Genomic DNA, 18,858 nt, shown 5'->3' with positions numbered 1-18,858 from the left:
TTCGCGATTTTTATTGAGCCCCTTAGTCAGTGGATTATTCAGAATAAAGACATTAAAGGAATATGTATGAAAGAAGGAGAACAAAAGATTTCCTTGTTTGCCGATGATATATTGTTACAGTTATCCAGCCCAGAACAATCTCTTGTACAGTTGTTTTCACTTTTGGAACAATACGGATCTTTTTCAGGATATAAGTTGAATGTTTCAAAAACACATATTCTTACTTTTAATTACAGTCCCTCAGAAAATGTGAAGAAAAGGTATAACTTGAGATGGGAAGCTGAATCCATGAGATATCTGGGGGTAAATATACCTACAGACCTGTCAAAATTGTTTTCACTCAACTTTATCCCCCTGAACAACAAAATTAGGGAAGACATAAGGAGATGGGATTCAATACCTTTTCTTAATTTTGGATCTCGTATTGAATCAGTTAAAATGAGTATTCTGCCGAGAATGTTGTATCTCTTTCAATCCCTTCCACTAGATATATCTGATCAACAGTTTCAGGAGATAAACTTATTTTGAGATATATTTGGGAGGGGCGAAGACCAATAATTAAATATCAGAGTTTACAATTAGCAAAAGATGTGTGTGTTGGGGGGGGGGGGGGGGGGGTGTCATGCTCCCGTGTCTAAAAGATTATTATACTGCTGCTCAACTGAGACCGTTAATATGTTGGTGTAATTCAGAATACAGGGCTAGATGGAGGGAGATCGAGGGGGATATGACAGGGGAGTTTCCAATTCAAGCGGCAACAGGGGATAAGGGGTTGATGAATAAGTTAATGGATCTGGGAAACCCGTGGATTGTTTTGCCACTTAAGCTGTGGAACAGGGTTATAGCTCGAGTTATAGTTATTAGTTAGTTATAGCTAAAAATTGGGATGCGAGGTTTAAGGGATGGGTAAGGGGTCAGTGAACAATTTTCAAAACCTAAAGGGACAATTCAGTTTGAATAATGATGATTTCTATAGATTTCTACAGGCCCGTCATTACATTGAGCAAATTAGGAAGATCACACAAGAGCAATGGGATAACATTTTATTAAAAGTCTTTATAGATGCTTATGCTTTGGGCCCAAACCAAAAAACCATCTCAAAACTTTATAGGGGCTTACAACAAATGAAAGGTAGCTCACTGCATGTGAAACAGAAATGGGAGAAGGAAGGGAACCTAGTTCTAAATGCAGAAGACTGGGAACAGTTATGTGGGATACAATGGAAAATTTCAAATTCAACACTTTGGAGAGAGTTCTGCTGGAAAAATCTTATTAGATTCTTTATAACGCCAGCTCAAAAAAGACACTACACCAACTCATCTGCATGTTGGAGACAGTGTGGATGCCTTGAGGCAAATCACTTTCACATATTCTGGTCTTGTCCAGTATTGTTACCTTTTTGGCAGGAGGTCTATCAAATTTTGAGAAAAATATTTCTGACAGACATTCCATTTAAGTTTGTTTCTTTATATCTAGGGGCTCTACCACCAGATAATTTTTCCTCTAATGATAAATATCTATTTCAGATCCTTAGTGCTGCCTGTAAGAAAGCCATTACAAGGAAGTGGTTAAAACTAGAAAAATCTAAGGTGGATGAGTGGATTGACATTATTTATGACATTTTTAAGATGTAAAGAATTACATTTGCCATAAGACTGCAACAAAGTGTGTTTTTGAAAAGATGGGAAAGATGGATCATGTATGTTACACCGGTGCAACCATCTTTTGTCTAATGCTAAATTGTATGTCCCTTTTCTCCTATTCTTCCCCTTTTTACTTCATTGTTAAAGTTTAAAGTTTGTTTTTGTTTTTGTTTTTTTTAAATATCGTGGAGGTGCACCCCAGCGTTCCTGTTCTACGAAGTTCAGTTCTTATATTGTATTAACAGATTGCCTTATAATACGGTGGAGGGACCAATCATTCATCTCTGTATTATTTAGATAGACTTGGATATACTGTGGAGATTCAACTGTAATTTACGGATGAATGGATGAGAATGGTGAAATGTTATGTCAATGAACATGTGAACCATGTAAAATCCTAATAAAAGGAGAATTGAAAAAAAAAAGAAATGACAGTTCGTAAGTGTGCAGAAATTATTTCTAGTTTTAGAAAAAAGCTGTCTAAATCAAATTTTTATACAACCTACCTCCAACCTTGATTCTAACATCTGATACATGAATTAGCCTCACTGGATTAGTTAAAAGATAAAAAAGCATATAGAAGACATAATGGCTAAAAGGTCATGAATTTTTGTCAGCAAAAAACTATAAATGATGAAAGTGACTAAAATGTAACTGCGACTAATAAACATTTTCGTCTCAAGACCAAGACTAAATCTAAAATAGCTGTCAAAATTAACACTGCGTATCAGTCCAGTTGGAATTTCGGCATTACAATTTTATTGAATAAAATTTGCTGACGGGCGGCACGGTGGTGTGGTGGTTAGCACTCTCGCCTCACAGCAAGAGGGTTGCCGGTTCGATCCTGGGCGTGGGAGCCCTTCTGTGCGGAGTTTGCATGTTCTCCCCGTGTCAGCGTGGGTTCTCTCCGGGCACTCCGGCTTCCTCCCACAGTCCAAAGACATGCAGACTGGGGACTAGGTTAACTGATAACTCTAAATTGTCCGTAGATGTGAATGTGAGCGTGAATGGTTGTCTGTCTCTATGTGTCAGCCCTGCGATAGTCTGGCGACCTGTCCAGGGTGTACCCTGCCTCTCGTCCGATGTCAGCTGGGATAGGCTCCAGCCCCCCCGCGACCCTCAAGAGGATGAAGCGGTTAGAAGATGAATGAATGAAAATTTGCTGACATCTAGTCTTAGATGACAAAGACAATATACAATCAGCACATTTTCAAGGTGGACACCCAAGATTAGTGTCACCAACGTAGTATCTGACCAAATGTCTCCCCTTCTGTCCCTGAGAATATAACACTGAATAATGGCCAGAAAACTTTTATGCAGATTATTATGATGTCACAGTGAAGTTGACCTTTGACCTTTTGGATATAAAATGTCATCACATCATTCCTTTATCCTATTAGACATTTGTGTGAAGTTTTGTCATAATTAGCGGAAGAATTCTTGAGTAATGGCCCCCAAAAAAACATGTTTTGTGAGGTCACACTTACCTTTGACCACCAAATTCTATTCTGTTTATTCTTCAGTCCAAGTGGACGTTTGTGTCAAATTTGAAAGGATGGCGGAGGAGATACTCGCATACCAATGTAACGGGGTAGAAAGCCACAAAAAGGTCCGCAGGCTGAGATCAATGTAAAAATATGTCTATTACTGTATACTGGTGTGCTGGAATCTCCTCTGCCATTCTTTCTTGTTTGTCTATTGTACCTCCACACCCTAGACAAACTTTTGTTGTCCCAAGTTGGCATAGTTCCACAGTTGCCCCAAGACTCTGTAGTGTGTCAAATCTGAAAAATTCCCTCAAGCTGATCTCGAGATATCACATTCATCAGAATGAAATGGATGCAAGGTCACAGTGACCTTGATCTTCAAAATCTGATCAGTTCATTGTTGAGTCCAACTGGACATTCTTACCATTTGAGGTTGAAATTCCCTCAAGGCGTTCATGAGATATTGCTTTCACAAGAATGAGACAGACAAGGTCATAGTGACCTTGACATTTGGCTGATGACCAGGTCATTGTTGAGTCCAAGGGGACATTTGCGCTAACTCCCCTCAAGGCGCTCTTGAGATACCACATTCACAAGAATGGGACAGATGAACAGATGTATGTATGGATGTACATTCATACGAACAGACCAACCAAAACAATAATGCCTCTGACTACAGCTATTGCAGGCGTGATGGCATAAAAAGACAACAGTATTTTCAAAATAGATTATATGGAGGTACAGAGAAAATGTGAAGTGATATTTTTTTTACTGGTGTAACAGCAAAAGTTGTTCCAGAGACAGTGGCTAAGAAAAGAAAAGAACATTTCACAGCTGTGCAAAAGTATACTAACAAGAGTAATTTGAAACACAAATATCAATAAAGCTGATGGATCCGAACAATCCCAAACCCAAAGATATTCAATTTAAAATTAAATAAAACTGAGAGTAACAGCAGGTCCACACTGGAGAAACTGGGGCCAGAAAATGTTAAACCTATTGATTCAGCATGTACGCATCAATCAATAAATGAATCAATGCAATTCAGACCATTTTTGGCTCCTCTTCTACTGTAGCCTGCTAATGAATAGATTTCTATACATGAGTTTAAAAGAAAGAAAATTTTAAAGACTGCAATGGCAAACTGACAACTCCTTTTATAAGGTTTTCAAGGTGAATGTTTAAAATAATAGTGCATAAATGTGTAGAAAAATGGCTAAACATCTACATAATCAAACACTCTATCTACTAAGTTAAAAACAAGCACTGAGTAGTTGCTATGGTTACCATGCAGAGCATCTAGGGCTGTCACTTTTTCAAAAACTGAAGGTCGAACGAATTTGAAATGACCCTTCATTTGTTCAAATAAATTTGATGATAGTGAATTCTTAGAGCGCCCTCTGTTGGATCACAAGGCAAGCTACATCAAATTGTCTGATGCACCTATAGAGACTGCAGCCGACATTTTAAACAGGTAATTACAGCTCGAACATGAACTTTTCACCCCATGTCCAAACGAATGTCCGAAACTTGAATAAAAAGTGACAGCCCTAAGAGCGTCTGAATGTGTCTTTACTGAGCAGTGTTCCCACTACATTCATTTAGCAGCAGCGGCACACCGCTGCTAAATGCTCCTTCAAAACATTTATTTTGCAAATGCACCACCACTGCTCTGAGACATCTGTGCACTTGCACAGCGCAGCAGCCAGTGTAGTGAGGAGAGCAGCGGAGGGGGGAGGGGGGAGTGGGGGAAGGCTCCTATTTAGGGATGCACCGAATATATTCGGCCGAATACTGCAAAAAAACACATTCGGTATTCGGTGGAATAAGTGAAAAGCAAGGCCGAATAATAGCGGCGTGTTTTGATAACGCAATCAAACAGCGTGCGGTGAAGGACAGAGTAAAATGTCGGCAGTGTGGCGATATTTTACTCCGTCCGTCAACGCACTCGCATTTGCGACTAAAAATAGTTTTATGCGGGCAAAATGAATCATTCAGCACGCTGTGTGAGTATAGATTTCAACCAGCAGCAGAAACGAAACGGCGAATCCCGCCGGTTGTGGGTTGAACGGGGGTCACAGACACGGACAGGAATACGTATTCCTGTCAAATACGGCGGTGCATTATAACCGCTTACCAGCAACGGAGAAGTCCAGCTCCAGGTAAATAACTTGTTGTCATGACTGCCCAGAAGTACCTGAACAGCCAAGCCATAGCGGCACACAGTATGTGGCGTATCAGAGGAGAAACGAGCCGTTCACATTTCTCTCTTTGTGTCCACACACCTCACCGCACTTTAGGGACTGTTCTTTACTTATGAAGGGACTTGTCAGGGGAGGAGGGTGGCTGGTTGATTTTTATTTCATTTATTTATTTTATTTTGATCCCCCCCATGTTAATCACTTATTGATGCTGTTTTTGAAGTATGAATAAGTCAATAAGTAATTTATTCCAATGAAATATCATTGATGTATTATAGAAAATTGATTTATCTTTTAATAAATGACAAAAGGCACATCTGCCTCATTTTTGCTGTGGTATCGTGATACTACTCAGAACCGTGATACTTTCACGGGTATTGTTTCGTGGGTCCCAATTTTGGTACCATGACAACTCTAATCTGGAGGGGGTTCATCTGCAAAGACTAATGAAAAACTAAAAAACGGCATTCGGTATTCGGTACTCGGTATTCAGCCAAGGGATGCCTCTCACCCCCGCCACCCCCGCTGCTGAAAAAAATCCTAGAGGAAACACTGCTGAGAATACCTAAAGTGACTCTCATTGTATGTTTAAGCACCAAAAGACTGTCACTGTAATAAAACAAATTGCACTGACTGAAAGCTGGAGGAATGTCACTATGAAAAGGTAGTGATGTGTTGTTATAGGTCCTACAGTCTAACTTTCTTCAACCCTATTTGTTCTAAGCTTAAAGCAGCCACTCAACCCCCAAGCTAAAAACATTAGCATAGCTAACTAGTTTCTTTGCAGCCATCCCAACACAGCCAAAGAGACATTCTCTACACATTTAAACTGTAACTGGAAATGAATAGGCAGGCCACTGTTCAATTGAATTTGGTCTGGTGTCAAAGTTCTTTTCAGACTTTCCACCTGCACAACCACATGGATCTGCAGGAACTGACTGTGCTCCAAGTGTGAGTAGACAGGAAGATCAGTGCTCAGGAGTAAACACCAGGTGCTCTATGCATGGTAACCAGTGTCAGACTATGGAATCGGTATCGGTATTGAGCCATACCAATACCAATATACCCAGTACTGGAACCCAATACCGATACTGGATCAGAATGGTCCCAACTCTACCATCCAACATGGGTGGCAGAAAAAATTGATTCAGCATAGGATCACGATATTTTGCATAGCGATACTGTATCAATACACATACACCAAGTATCAATCACATTATTATTTTTTGCAAATATATATTTTAATATATTTTTTGGTACTAGATGGTGCTGATGTTTTTTTTTCCTGGTGAGGTCAGCAGAGGTCTCAGTCTGCGGTATTTGGCAGAAAGTTCATCAAAACAAAGATGGAGGCACCAGTGAAAGAATGCGCCGTCAACATTTAAATCAAACGTCTGGACTTATATTGGATTTTTTAACAAAACGTTGTTTTTTTTTTTATTATTTCAAGGTCAGCAGATTCACATGTGACTATACCGGCACATTATCTCACAGAGGACTGGAAACTGCTGTCTTATGTTCTCCAAACTAGAGCAGTATATGTTAGTCACACCGGAGCAAACTTCCTATGGGGGAATAATGTGCAGTTAGGAAAAAAAGGCAATAAATCACAATATATTTTATCCCAATACTCAGTATATCGCAATAATATTGTATCGTGACCTAAGTATCATAAAAATATCATAACATGGGTCCTCTGGCAATTCCCACCCCTAATTTCTAGCAATGCTCCCAGATCTCGGCCACCACTGTATAATGTGTGTGTGAATGGTGAATGGCAGCTTGTGTTGTAAAGAGCTTTGAGTGGTCCCTAGAAAAGCAGAATGAAAATGCAGTCCATTTATTACTTCCGTTACTACTTTGTGGAGTACTATGTTTATTATTACAGGTATATAGGATTGCCAAGACTATGAAAATTGGTTAATACAGAATAGGCAGGCTATACTGTTAGTTTAGAATGATAAAAGTCTGGTGTTAAAATGTTAAATAACATGGCTAATAGTAAACCTCTGAAACTATTTCAACTTCATTTGACAAACTGCATCAGCAAATAATTACAGTAGCCATTAGTAAGAACTAAGCAATAGGGAACATGTCTGTGTGTGTGTGTGTGTGTGTGTGTGTGTGTGTGTGTGTGTATGCGCGTGCGCGCATCGGGGCCGAACTCCTCCCTGCGCGATACAGAGAGCAGAGGAGACCAGGAGACATGAGGAGACATGCGTGACCATGTAGAGACAGAAATGACATGCCGTTACGTAAACAATATGTCATCACGTGCTCCACATAATCATTTGCGTAATCGTGATTTCAATTTTGACCAAAATAATCGTGATTATGATTTTTTCCATATTCAAGCAGCCCTACACGGATACAAGTATAAATGCGCACAACAGTGTAAGGCACATGCGTAGGCTACATCAGGCTCTGCATAGAGCTGCCACACAAGTATAAATCCACCTTTGACCTCAACCTCATCAGTCCCTCAGGCAGGTTAATGTCTTTTACAAGTACAGTACAGGCCAAAAGTTTGGACACACCTTCTCATTCAATGCGTTTTCTTTATTTTCATGACTATTTACATTGTAGATTCTCACTGAAGGCATCAAAACTATGAATGAACACATGTGGAGTTATGTACTTAACAAAAAAAGGTGAAATAACTGAAAACATGTTTTATATTCTAGTTTCTTCAAAATAGCCACCCTTTGCTCTGATTACTGCTTTGCACACTCTTGGCATTCTCTCCATGAGCTTCAAGAGGTAGTCACCTGAAATGGTTTTCCAACAGTCTTGAAGGAGTTCCCAGAGGTGTTTAGCACTTGTTGGCCCCTTTGCCTTCACTCTGCGGTCCAGCTCACCCCAAACCATCTCGATTGGGTTCAGGTCCGGTGACTGTGGAGGCCAGGTCATCTGCCGCAGCACTCCATCACTCTCCTTCTTGGTCAAATAGCCCTTACACAGCCTGGAGGTGTGTTTGGGGTCATTGTCCTGTTGAAAAATAAATGATCGTCCAACTAAACGCAAACCGGATGGGATGGCATGTCACTGCTGGATGCTGTGGTAGCCATGCTGGTTCAGTGTGCCTTCAATTTTGAATAAATCCCCAACAGTGTCACCAGCAAAACACCCCCACACCATCACACCTCCTCCTCCATGCTTCACAGTGGGAACCAGGCATGTGGAATCCATCCATTCACCTTTTCTGCGTCTCACAAAGACATGGCGGTTGGAACCAAAGATCTAAAATTTGGACTCATCAGACCAAAGCACAGATTTCCACTGGTCTAATGTCCATTCCTTGTGTTTCTTGGCCCAAACAAATCTCTTCTGCTTGTTGCCTCTCCTTAGCAGTGGTTTCCTAGCAGCTATTTGACCATGAAGGCCTGATTGGCGCAGTCTCCTCTTAACAGTTGTTCTAGAGATGGGTCTGCTGCTAGAACTCTGTGTGGCATTCATCTGGTCTCTGATCTGAGCTGCTGTTAACTTGCGATTTCTGAGGCTGGTGACTCGGATGAACTTATCCTCAGAAGCAGAGGTGACTCTTGGTCTTCCTTTCCTGGGTCGGTCCTCATGTGTGCCAGTTTCCTTGTAGCGCTTGATGGTTTTTGCGACTCCACTTGGGGACACATTTAAAGTTTTTGCAATTTTCTAGACTGACTGACCTTCATTTCTTAAAGTAATGATGGACACTCGTTTTTCTTTAGTTAGCTGATTGGTTCTTGCCTCTTGAAGCTCATGGAGAGAATGCCAAGAGTGTGCAAAGCAGTAATCAGAGCAAAGGGTGGCTATTTTGAAGAAACTAGAATATAAAACATGTTTTCAGTTATTTCACTTTTTTTTGTTAAGTACATAACTCCACATGTGTTCATTCATAGTTTTGATGCCTTCAGTGAGAATCTACAATGTAAATAGTCATGAAAATAAAGAAAACGCATTGAATGAGAAGGTGTGTCCAAACTTTTGGCCTGTACTGTATATATATATATATATATATATATATACACAGTGGTGGAAAAAAGTTTTTGGACACCCCATGCATTTGTGAAATATTGCATTAAGAATCACTCTTAGGTCTTCAAGTGCAATTTCTTTTAGTACAGTCACAGCCAAAATACTAAATAAATCCTAAAAAAGCCATTAAAAACTTAAAATTGATTGGTTCCATAAAAATACATAAGAAATTTTGAGTATTGGGTCATTTTGGTACCAGTGATGAAGTCACCTGAAATGGTTTCCACTTCACAGGTGTGCCTTATCAGGGTTAATTAGTGGAATTTCTTGCTTTATCAATGGGGTTGGGACCATCAGTTGTGTTGTGCAGAAGTCAGGTTAATACACAGCCGACAGCCCTACTGGACAACTGTTAAAATCAGCTAACTAAAGAAAAACGAGTGGCCATCATTACTTTAAGAAATGAAGGTCAGTCAGTCTGGAAAATTGCAAAAACTTTAAATGTGTCCCCAAGTGGAGTCGCAAAAAACATCAAGCGCTACAACGAAACTGGCACACATGAGGACCGACCCAGGAAAGGAAGACCAAGAGTCACCTCTGCTTCTGAGGATAAGTTCATGCGAGTCACCAGCCTCAGAAATCGCAAGTTAACAGCAGCTCAGATCAGAGACCAGATGAATGCCACACAGAGTTCTAGCAGCAGACCCATCTCTAGAACAACTGTTAAGAGGAGACTGCGCCAATCAGGCCTTCATGGTCAAATAGCTGCTAGGAAACCACTGCTAAGGAGAGGCAACAAGCAGAAGAGATTTGTTTGGGCCAAGAAACACAAGGAATGGACATTAGACCAGTGGAAATCTGTGCTTTGGTCTGATGAGTCCAAATTTGAGATCTTTGGTTCCAACCGCCGTGTCTTTGTGAGACGCAGAAAAGGTGAACGGATGGATTCCACATGCCTGGTTCCCACTGTGAAGCATGGAGGAGGAGGTGTGATGGTGTGGGGGTGTTTTGCTGGTGACACTGTTGGGGATTTATTCAAAATTGAAGGCACACTGAACCAGCATGGCTACCACAGCATCCTGCAGCGACATGCCATCCCATCCGGTTTGCGTTTAGTTGGATGATCATTTATTTTTCAACAGGACAATGACCCCAAACACACCTCCAGGCTGTGTAAGGACTATTTGACCAAGAAGGAGAGTGATGGAGTGCTGCGGCAGATGACCTGGCCTCCACAGTCACCGGACCTGAACCCAATCGAGATGGTTTGGGGTGAGCTGGACCGCAGAGTGAAGGCAAAGGGGCCAACAAGTGCTAAACACCTCTGGGAACTCCTTCAAGACTGTTGGAAAACCATTTCAGGTGACAACCTCTTGAAGCTCATGGAGAGAATGCCAAGAGTGTGCAAAGCAGTAATCAGAGCAAAGGGTGGCTATTTTGAAGAAACTAGAATATAAAACATGTTTTCAGTTATTTCACCTTTTTTTGTTAAGTACATAACTCCACATGTGTTCATTCATAGTTTTGATGCCTTCAGTGAGAATCTACAATGTAAATAGTCATGAAAATAAAGAAAACGCATTTAATGAGAAGGTGTGTCCAAACTTTTGGCCTGTACTGTATATATATATATACATACATACATATATATATATATATATATATATATATATATATATATATATATATATATATATATATGTATGTGAGTGTGTGTGGCGTGTATGAAGTCTGGGAGTCATCTTACCTGATGTAGGAGAGGAACGTCAGCAAGAACAGCAGACACGCCAAGACATCAGCTCTGCCCACTATACCAGACACCTACAACATGCACAAACACACACATTTTAGAAATGACTCATGTGTCGGATAGCTCCAGTGAGGAAAAAGTGCTGGATGTCCACGTGGAGCCCATCATGTTGCTGCACAACTTGACCTGTTGATAAGGTGACCAGATTTCTGAGATGAAAATTGGGGATATTTTCAGTGCAGCGGTGAAAAATCATTAAATATTATCATTATGAAATAAAAAACGGGGACAAGTAATTTTTCATGTATTTTGACCAGCTTTTATTACTCAAAAGGTTGCAATCAAACAAATGAGTGACATCACCAACCATACATCCACTGAGGAAGACAAAAATATCTTAATCTTATTAGCTTGAGTTACGATGGATTTTTTTGGTCAAAGGATTCAACTCATAAATTAATACTGAACTGATATTTATGACACAAAAGGTGGCAATCAAAAAATGGGTGACATCACCATGATCTCCTCATTCATCCACCTCCGAAGCCTCCGCCTCAGGAGCCTGGGTAGAATAAGAGCAGAGGAGAACATGAGAAAAACTGCAAGAACAGATCCAATAGTAAGTGAATCGTTTCTTAAAGAAATAGCAGTTTTGGTAATATAATACCTATATATTTTGGTCATTACAGATTACTACAGTGATTGGTTACCCACACAGCACTGTCTGGTGCCAGCTCGACACAAAATACAGCAGTTAACACACACAACTATTAACCATTTACTTATTATTTATTTATTTATTATTTTAACACAGTCTCAGGTCCCTATGCCTCCAGGAAAATCCTATGCTACCAAAGCAGTCTTCCACCTCCTCCCTTTCTAAAACAGGGCCACAACAATGTCATCACCTGGTAATCTCATGCTAATGTTACAGCTTCACCAATGACAGATATAAAAACAGTGACATAATGTTAACGTTCACTGACTCTTATAACCTTACGTTAGGTCTTCAGATTAAACAGACGCACTGAATGTTACCTCACTTCACACACACACACACACAGTCAAATCTACTGCCAACTCACACAAAATAAATAAGTTCATACACAACATACCATTTAACACAGCCGCTGGTCTTCTTTTCTCTCCTTTTTGCTGCTTCTCGATTGTTGTTGTTGATGCTGCTGTGTCTGGTCGTGCTTCTTGATAACGTCTGTACATCTTACGACGCCTTCTCTGGCGATGCATTTACTGACTACCGTAATAACCGGTGTTTGAGTCTGCGCGCATTTTTCCCCCATTCAATGTCAAAATCGGGGACGGCTTTTACCAGGGACAGGTCAGCCAAATTGGGGGCTGTCCCCGGAAATCAGGGACGTCTGGTCACCGTACCTGTTTCTGTGGAATCTGGCTCTGTCCATATCAAAACCTGAAAGCAGAGTGACTGCGATTATGGCTTAAACAGGTGCCAATTATCACTACACTTGCACCGATTACAATTTTTTGGGTCGATACCGATTTCCGATTTGCAGAGCGTTTGGATGGCCGATTCCGATTTTGGCCGATTCCGATTTCATTTTTTTCAAACCACTTTACAGCACACAAGTTATTGCAATATTCTCTATCTTAAGTAAAAAAGGCATACATAATTAAAAACATCGATAAATAAAATATAATTCTTGGTGTATAGCATTTGTGGGTAATTTCTTGAATAGACAAAAAAGTAAAAATATTTCCTGTGGAAAATTCACACAGGTCTTCAGGACATGCCCGCCAGTCAGCACGCGGACACGTGCATCTTCGGCATGCGGACACACGCCTCGTCAGTTCAGTTTTACACGGACAATCAACAACTTTCTCCTTCTCTCTTTTGATGTGTGTGCGTGAATGATTAAGGTGAGAAGCCGCCCATGTTTAACTTCCTCACATCGCCCAAGCCGTGAGTTGCACATGTGTGTGCGCTGCTGATTTTACACAATGTTAATTATGCGGCGCGCCGGGAATTTGACCGCTGTTTTAAATCGGCATATTTTAGACTAACCCGGTCATGGCCAATCATGTGAAAACCGGCCCGATTCCGAGCACTGCTGATAAATTGGTGCAAGTCTAATTATCACAAGCAAGAAACCGCAGTTAAGCAATACAATTAACATACAGAATTGAAATCAAGCTTGTTTCCCCAGCAGTTAAAAAATCAACTGAACTCAGCATGCAACTACAGTTTCTTGTAACCACAATTCCAATTCAGAGTATGGGCAAAACCTGCTTTTTTCCTGGCTCCATTCCCGCTCTTTCAAAATGCACTTAGTGTTGAAGCCTTCTTGATAGCCTGCATGAATGGCTAAAAACTGTCTGCAGTGGAAACATAGCATTCGGTTACATTGTAACCTTCGTTCTCTGAGTGAGGAGATTATCTCCCCACTCAATAGCTCTATCATAACTTTGGAAATGATCCCCATCTGGGGTAATCGACGTGGAAAATTAATAACCTTGAAGATATACCACTTTACGTGGCTGGCATGCGCTGGGCTATAAAAGCCCCACCTTGCACATGCACCCACTGATTAACATTGATTGGAACGAGTACCGAGCAGCCTTGAGCCTGGAGAGATAATCTCCTCACTCAGAGAACCATGCTTACAATGTAACCAAATGTTCTCTATTGTATCGAAATTATCCCCCCCCCCCCCCCCCCCATTCAAATGAGACGTTCCCTGCATTATCAACAGAAAATGGCCAATAGGTGTGTATGTATATATATACAGTACAGGCCAAAAGTTTGGACACACCTTCTCATTCAATGCATTTTCTTTATTTTCATGACTATTTACATTGTAGATTCTCACTGAAGGCATCAAAACTATGAATGAACACATGTGGAGTTATGTACTTAACAAAAAAAGGTGAAATAACTGAAAACACGTTTTATATTCTAGTTTCTTCAAAATAGCCACCCTTTGCTCTGATTACTGCTTTGCACACTCTTGGCATTCTCTCCATGAGCTTCAAGAGGTAGTCACCTGAAATGGTTTTCCAACAGTCTTGAAGGAGTTCCCAGAAGTGTTTAGCACTTGTTGGCCCCTTTGCCTTCACTCTGCGGTCCAGCTCACCCCAAACCATCTCGATTGGGTTCAGGTCCGGTGACTGTGGAGGCCAGGTCATCTGCCGCAGCACTCCATCACTCTCCTTCTTGGTCAAATAGTCCTTACACAGCCTGGAAGTGTGTTTGGGGTCATTGTCCTGTTGAAAAATAAATGATCGTCCAACTAAACGCAAACCGGATGGGATGGCATGTCGCTGCAGGATGCTGTGGTAGCCATGCTGGTTCAGTGTGCCTTCAATTTTGAATAAATCCCCAACAGTGTCACCAGCAAAACACCCCCACACCATCACACCTCCTCCTCCATGCTTCACAGTGGGAACCAGGCATGTGGAATCCATCCGTTCACCTTTTCTGCGTCTCACAAAGACACGGCGGTTGGAACCAAAGATCTCAAATTTGGACTCATCAGACCAAAGCACAGATTTCCACTGGTCTAATGTCCATTCCTTGTGTTTCTTGGCCCAAGCAAATCTCTTCTACTTGTTGCCTCTCCTTAGCAGTGGTTTCCTAGCAGCTATTTGACCATGAAGGCCTGATTGGCGCAGTCTCCTCTTAACAGTTGTTCTAGAGATGGGTCTGCTGCTAGAACTCTGTGTGGCATTCATCTGGTCTCTGATCTGAGCTGCTGTTAACTTGCCATTTCTGAGGCTGGTGACTCGGATGAACTTATCCTCAGAAGCAGAGGTGACTCTTGGTCTTCCTTTCCTGGGTCGGTCCTCATGTGTGCCAGTTTCGTTGTAGCGCTTGATGGTTTTTGCGACTCCACTTGGGGACACATTTAAAGTTTTTGCAAAGGGTGGCTATTTTGAAGAAACTAGAATATAAAACATGTTTTCAGTTATTTCACCTTTTTTTGTTAAGTACATAACTCCACATGTGTTCATTCATAGTTTTGATGCCTTCAGTGAGAATCTACAATGTAAATAGTCATGAAAATAAAGAAAATGCATTGAATGAGAAGGTGTGTCCAAACTTTTGGCCTGTACTGTATATATATATATATACATGTGTAACTATTAACAAATGTACAACATCTTGCGCATTCAGCGGTCTGTGACATCACCAAATGCTGTGTGCCGCATGTTCTGATGCCCAGCCCAACCATAAGCACGATCCGCCCCGCCAGACACAGGGGTTGGGTGCAGGAAGACCACTCAGTTGGCCAGCCTGCTGCCAGGCCACTGACAATAATATACGACATTACCCCGGCTGGGTAAGGCCCCAGCTCAGGGGCATGGAATTACATGGCCGACTGTGTGGTGGCACTCAGCACACACTCCCGAAAGGAGGTGCCAGCGGCCACACTCAGGCAGTAAAATCTGGCAAATGTGGATAGCATTGACCATGCAGCAGCTGCACAGACCTCCCAGAGGATGGCACCCTGACACAAGGCCCATGAGGTAGCTACACCTTGTGTTGAGCTCAAGGGCATGGAATTACATGGCCAACTGTGTGGTGGCACTCAGCACATGTTCCCGAAAGGAGGTGCCAGCGGCCACATTCAGGCAGTAAAATCTGGCAAATGTGGATGGCATTGACCATGTAGCAGCTGCACAGACCTCCCAGAGGGTTGCACCCTGCCACAAGGCCCACGAGATAGCTACATCTCGTGTTGAGTGTGCCCTCACACCCACCAGTACTGGCAGGCCAGCGCTTCAGCAATTTGTGTCTTTTTAACCCTCACTACCCTACTTGGAGGAGTTGTAGGATCACAACTCCACGAACTGATTCAAATGAAAGTCTGTGGGTACTTTTGGCAGGAATGCAGGGTTCGGACGCAACATGACACCAGCGTCATCCGGCAGGAAACCAAAACAGCTCTTATCCACTGACAGAGCATGCAGTTCCCCCACTCTTTTGGCTGATGTCACTGCCAAGAGAAAAAACACTTTCAGAGACAGCCACTTAATGCTGAGTGACTCCAGAGGCTCAAAAGGTTCCTACTGCAACACCTGACCCAGGTCCCACGGTGGAATGGCCAGCCTCCTGGTGCACAGTGCAAGCCTCTGTGCACCCTTCAAGAACTGAGAGATGAGGCTGCAATCACCATCTGCAAACCTATAGTCCCCTGTACGAGCAGCCTTGATAGCTGTCACCATGCCAAGGGTTGAAGGTGAGTAGGTCTGCCCCTTGGTTCATCAATCTAGGCACGTGTATGGCCCTGAGGGACAGGAACCGTGTCCATGTCCAGGTCCACAGCCTGTATGCTATTCCGTAGAGGTTTGGGGAGCCCAGGCCCCCTTGCCTGTTCACATATGCTGCTGCCGCTAAGGGGCCTATGGGACAGCAACCGTGAAGGTAAAAAAGAATTGCTAAGGGCCTACAGGATGGCGATCTAAGTAAAACACAGAGTTGCAGCGCGCGTTGCTAAGGGGCCTACGGGCTGGCAACAACGATCAATCAAAGTGTATAAACCTGTAAATATTGTAAAGCGAAAGATAAAATGTGTTCTTAATATATCAAGAAAGAAAGGAAAATGTACAAATGTATAAGGACTGACCACACATCAGATCTAGTGGAGTGAAACGAGTGGTGTATAGAAATAGAGTAAAGTAAGCATTTGAAGAAGCAGAATTCAAGGCCTGGAGCTGGGCCCGAAAGCTCGCGAACTCGTTCCCTACTTCCTGAACAAACATTCTTTGTTTTCTATTAAATATTAAAAACTCAAATACTCAGAGGTCAAAAAATCACTGCAGACACGTAGAATCAAGTGCAACTGAATTTAATGTGCACGCAGGCATCAGCACAACTCGTGAGTCAAGCTCCGGAGCAGGACTGAAGTTTTCCCTTCTGTGCAACCCTTTTTAAGGCTGGTGAAGATTCTGTTGAGTCTCCACCTTTTTTCTTTAATCCTACCCACTTGGGCTGAACATAACAGTGTCACGGCTCTCCGTTCTTCCCTTGAAGCCAGCCTACTCACTGGAGCTTGTACATAATGGTATCCCAGCTTTCTCTTTTTCCCTTGGAGCCAGTTTCACCATGAAATGCTTTCCTAGGCAGTCTAGGCCCGCCTCCTATTACCAGGGTCATATCAGGCCAAGCTGGAATTCCCCTAACTTTCCACCAATATTTCTGAGCCCATCCTCATGCTATTTTTAAAAAAAAATGATGCACAGTGAATCCTAGATACTTTTCCACCACAAAGCTTAAGTGTTCAATGAGTGTATGCATGTGTCATAGAAATACATGAAATAATAAACCAGTGTGTGACTGTAAGTGCACAGAGTACATTGCTTTAACACGTATCTTTAAAGGTCAACTTAAAGGTACAGTATAAACATTACAGTAAATTAGTACATTACGCTACACAGTAAAACAAATATATAGGAAATAATAAAACAAAAAGACAAAAATAGAATGAAAAGGGGGTAAAGGTGTATCAGACAAAGTTAGATGGAAGAGGAGGGTAGTAGTGAAGATGAAATTTGGACTGAAGAACATTGCACAAAGGAAGGCTCTGTGGAAACCCAAGGCACAAGAACACACTTCTGGTTAGAAAGAACATACATAGACGAAAAGGATGTGGAGCAGTGGCAAGGTGAGCAGCTAATTCGAATTAGACTTTGGCAAATCACGAAATTTGTAAATTTGGGGCAAGTGCTGGAGGAATTTCTAGGCGTACTGTGGGAGACAATACTGCGCAGATTGTGGGTTCCCTACTCACTGGACCAAATATTACAATTCTTGTGCGACAAGTACAAGAGCGGACCAGTAGCTTCGCTTCCTTTGAACCAAGTGAGATTACCAGGGGGTTTAGAACAGGGGGTAGTGTTTGCCCCACAGTTACAGATCGTTGTCAAGCCCAGAAAGGTTGAGTGGGAGACAGGAAAATTTGGCTACCTAACCAAAACCCCTCAAAAAGACAGGTCAGAGAAACTAGAATATAACCCATGGAGAGAAAAGAAATATAAAACAGCTATCATGGTAGGAAAAATAATAGTGCTAATATGCACAAAAGAAACAGAAGAACAGCCGGAGATCCCAAGGGCAGGTGAAGTTAAACAGGGCTTCATGAGGGCCAATCAGGGAAAGATGGAAAAAGGGGACCTAACCCCCGTGGAGGTAGTTATGCAGCAACACCCTGGTCGAAAGAACTGGATACGACACTGTGTGGCTAAGTGGCACAAAAGAACAGGAAAAAATCGCTGGACCAAAGATGGCACCTTCAATCTGTCATGCTGTGATGAAGTAGAGACGGAATTAAGGCACGTTGAGGCTAAAGACACAAAAGCTAGCTATAAGAAAAGAAACAAAAGAGCTAAGGAGAAGGAAGTGTTGGGGTGGTTTAGACAGGTAGGGAGTAGGAGATAAATGGTGCAGCTGGAAGACAGGGAGCGCCCAGAGGACCCACAGACACACAAAGGCGTAGTTTCCACAGCACCACCATTATCAACAGCACCACCACCATGTCCACATAACACACCATTGTTGGGGGCAGGACAGTACGTGCTGAAGAATGAAGAAGCAGTAGTAATGAAGGGCCAGCTGGAAGGGAAGTTTACAATGACGCTGGCCAATGTGACAGAGACTGAACCTAAGAGCAAAAAGCGTAGACTGGCCAAGCCACGTAGAAAATTGCTAATACATTCACCCCAGACCACAGATTCAGACTCAGAGGAGAAAGGTTGGACAACCACCAGTGGAGCCTCAGAAGACAAAATAATGGATTCCGGTGGGGAGCCGGATCCCATGTCATGAAAAAGTGAGTTATACAGACATGAAG

General features: G+C 42.2%; 1 protein-coding gene across 3 annotated transcripts in view; it reads right to left on the bottom strand.

Moving 5' to 3' along the window:
• tmtc1 (transmembrane O-mannosyltransferase targeting cadherins 1) overlaps positions 1-18,858 on the bottom strand; it is a 340,296-nt gene that overhangs the window by 242,296 nt on the left and 79,142 nt on the right. For all 3 annotated transcript variants that reach the window (XM_033651702.2, XM_078165290.1, XM_078165291.1), the window contains one exon: positions 11,030-11,103. In XM_033651702.2, the coding sequence (XP_033507593.1) occupies positions 11,030-11,103 (74 nt within the window). The remainder of the gene's footprint in view (positions 1-11,029; positions 11,104-18,858) is intronic.

Source organism: Epinephelus lanceolatus, chromosome 23, assembly GCF_041903045.1.
Source record: "Epinephelus lanceolatus isolate andai-2023 chromosome 23, ASM4190304v1, whole genome shotgun sequence".
NCBI lineage: Eukaryota > Metazoa > Chordata > Actinopteri > Perciformes > Serranidae > Epinephelus > Epinephelus lanceolatus.
Note: the sequence above shows the minus strand (reverse complement) of the source record. Positions and strands in the feature narration are given on the sequence as shown.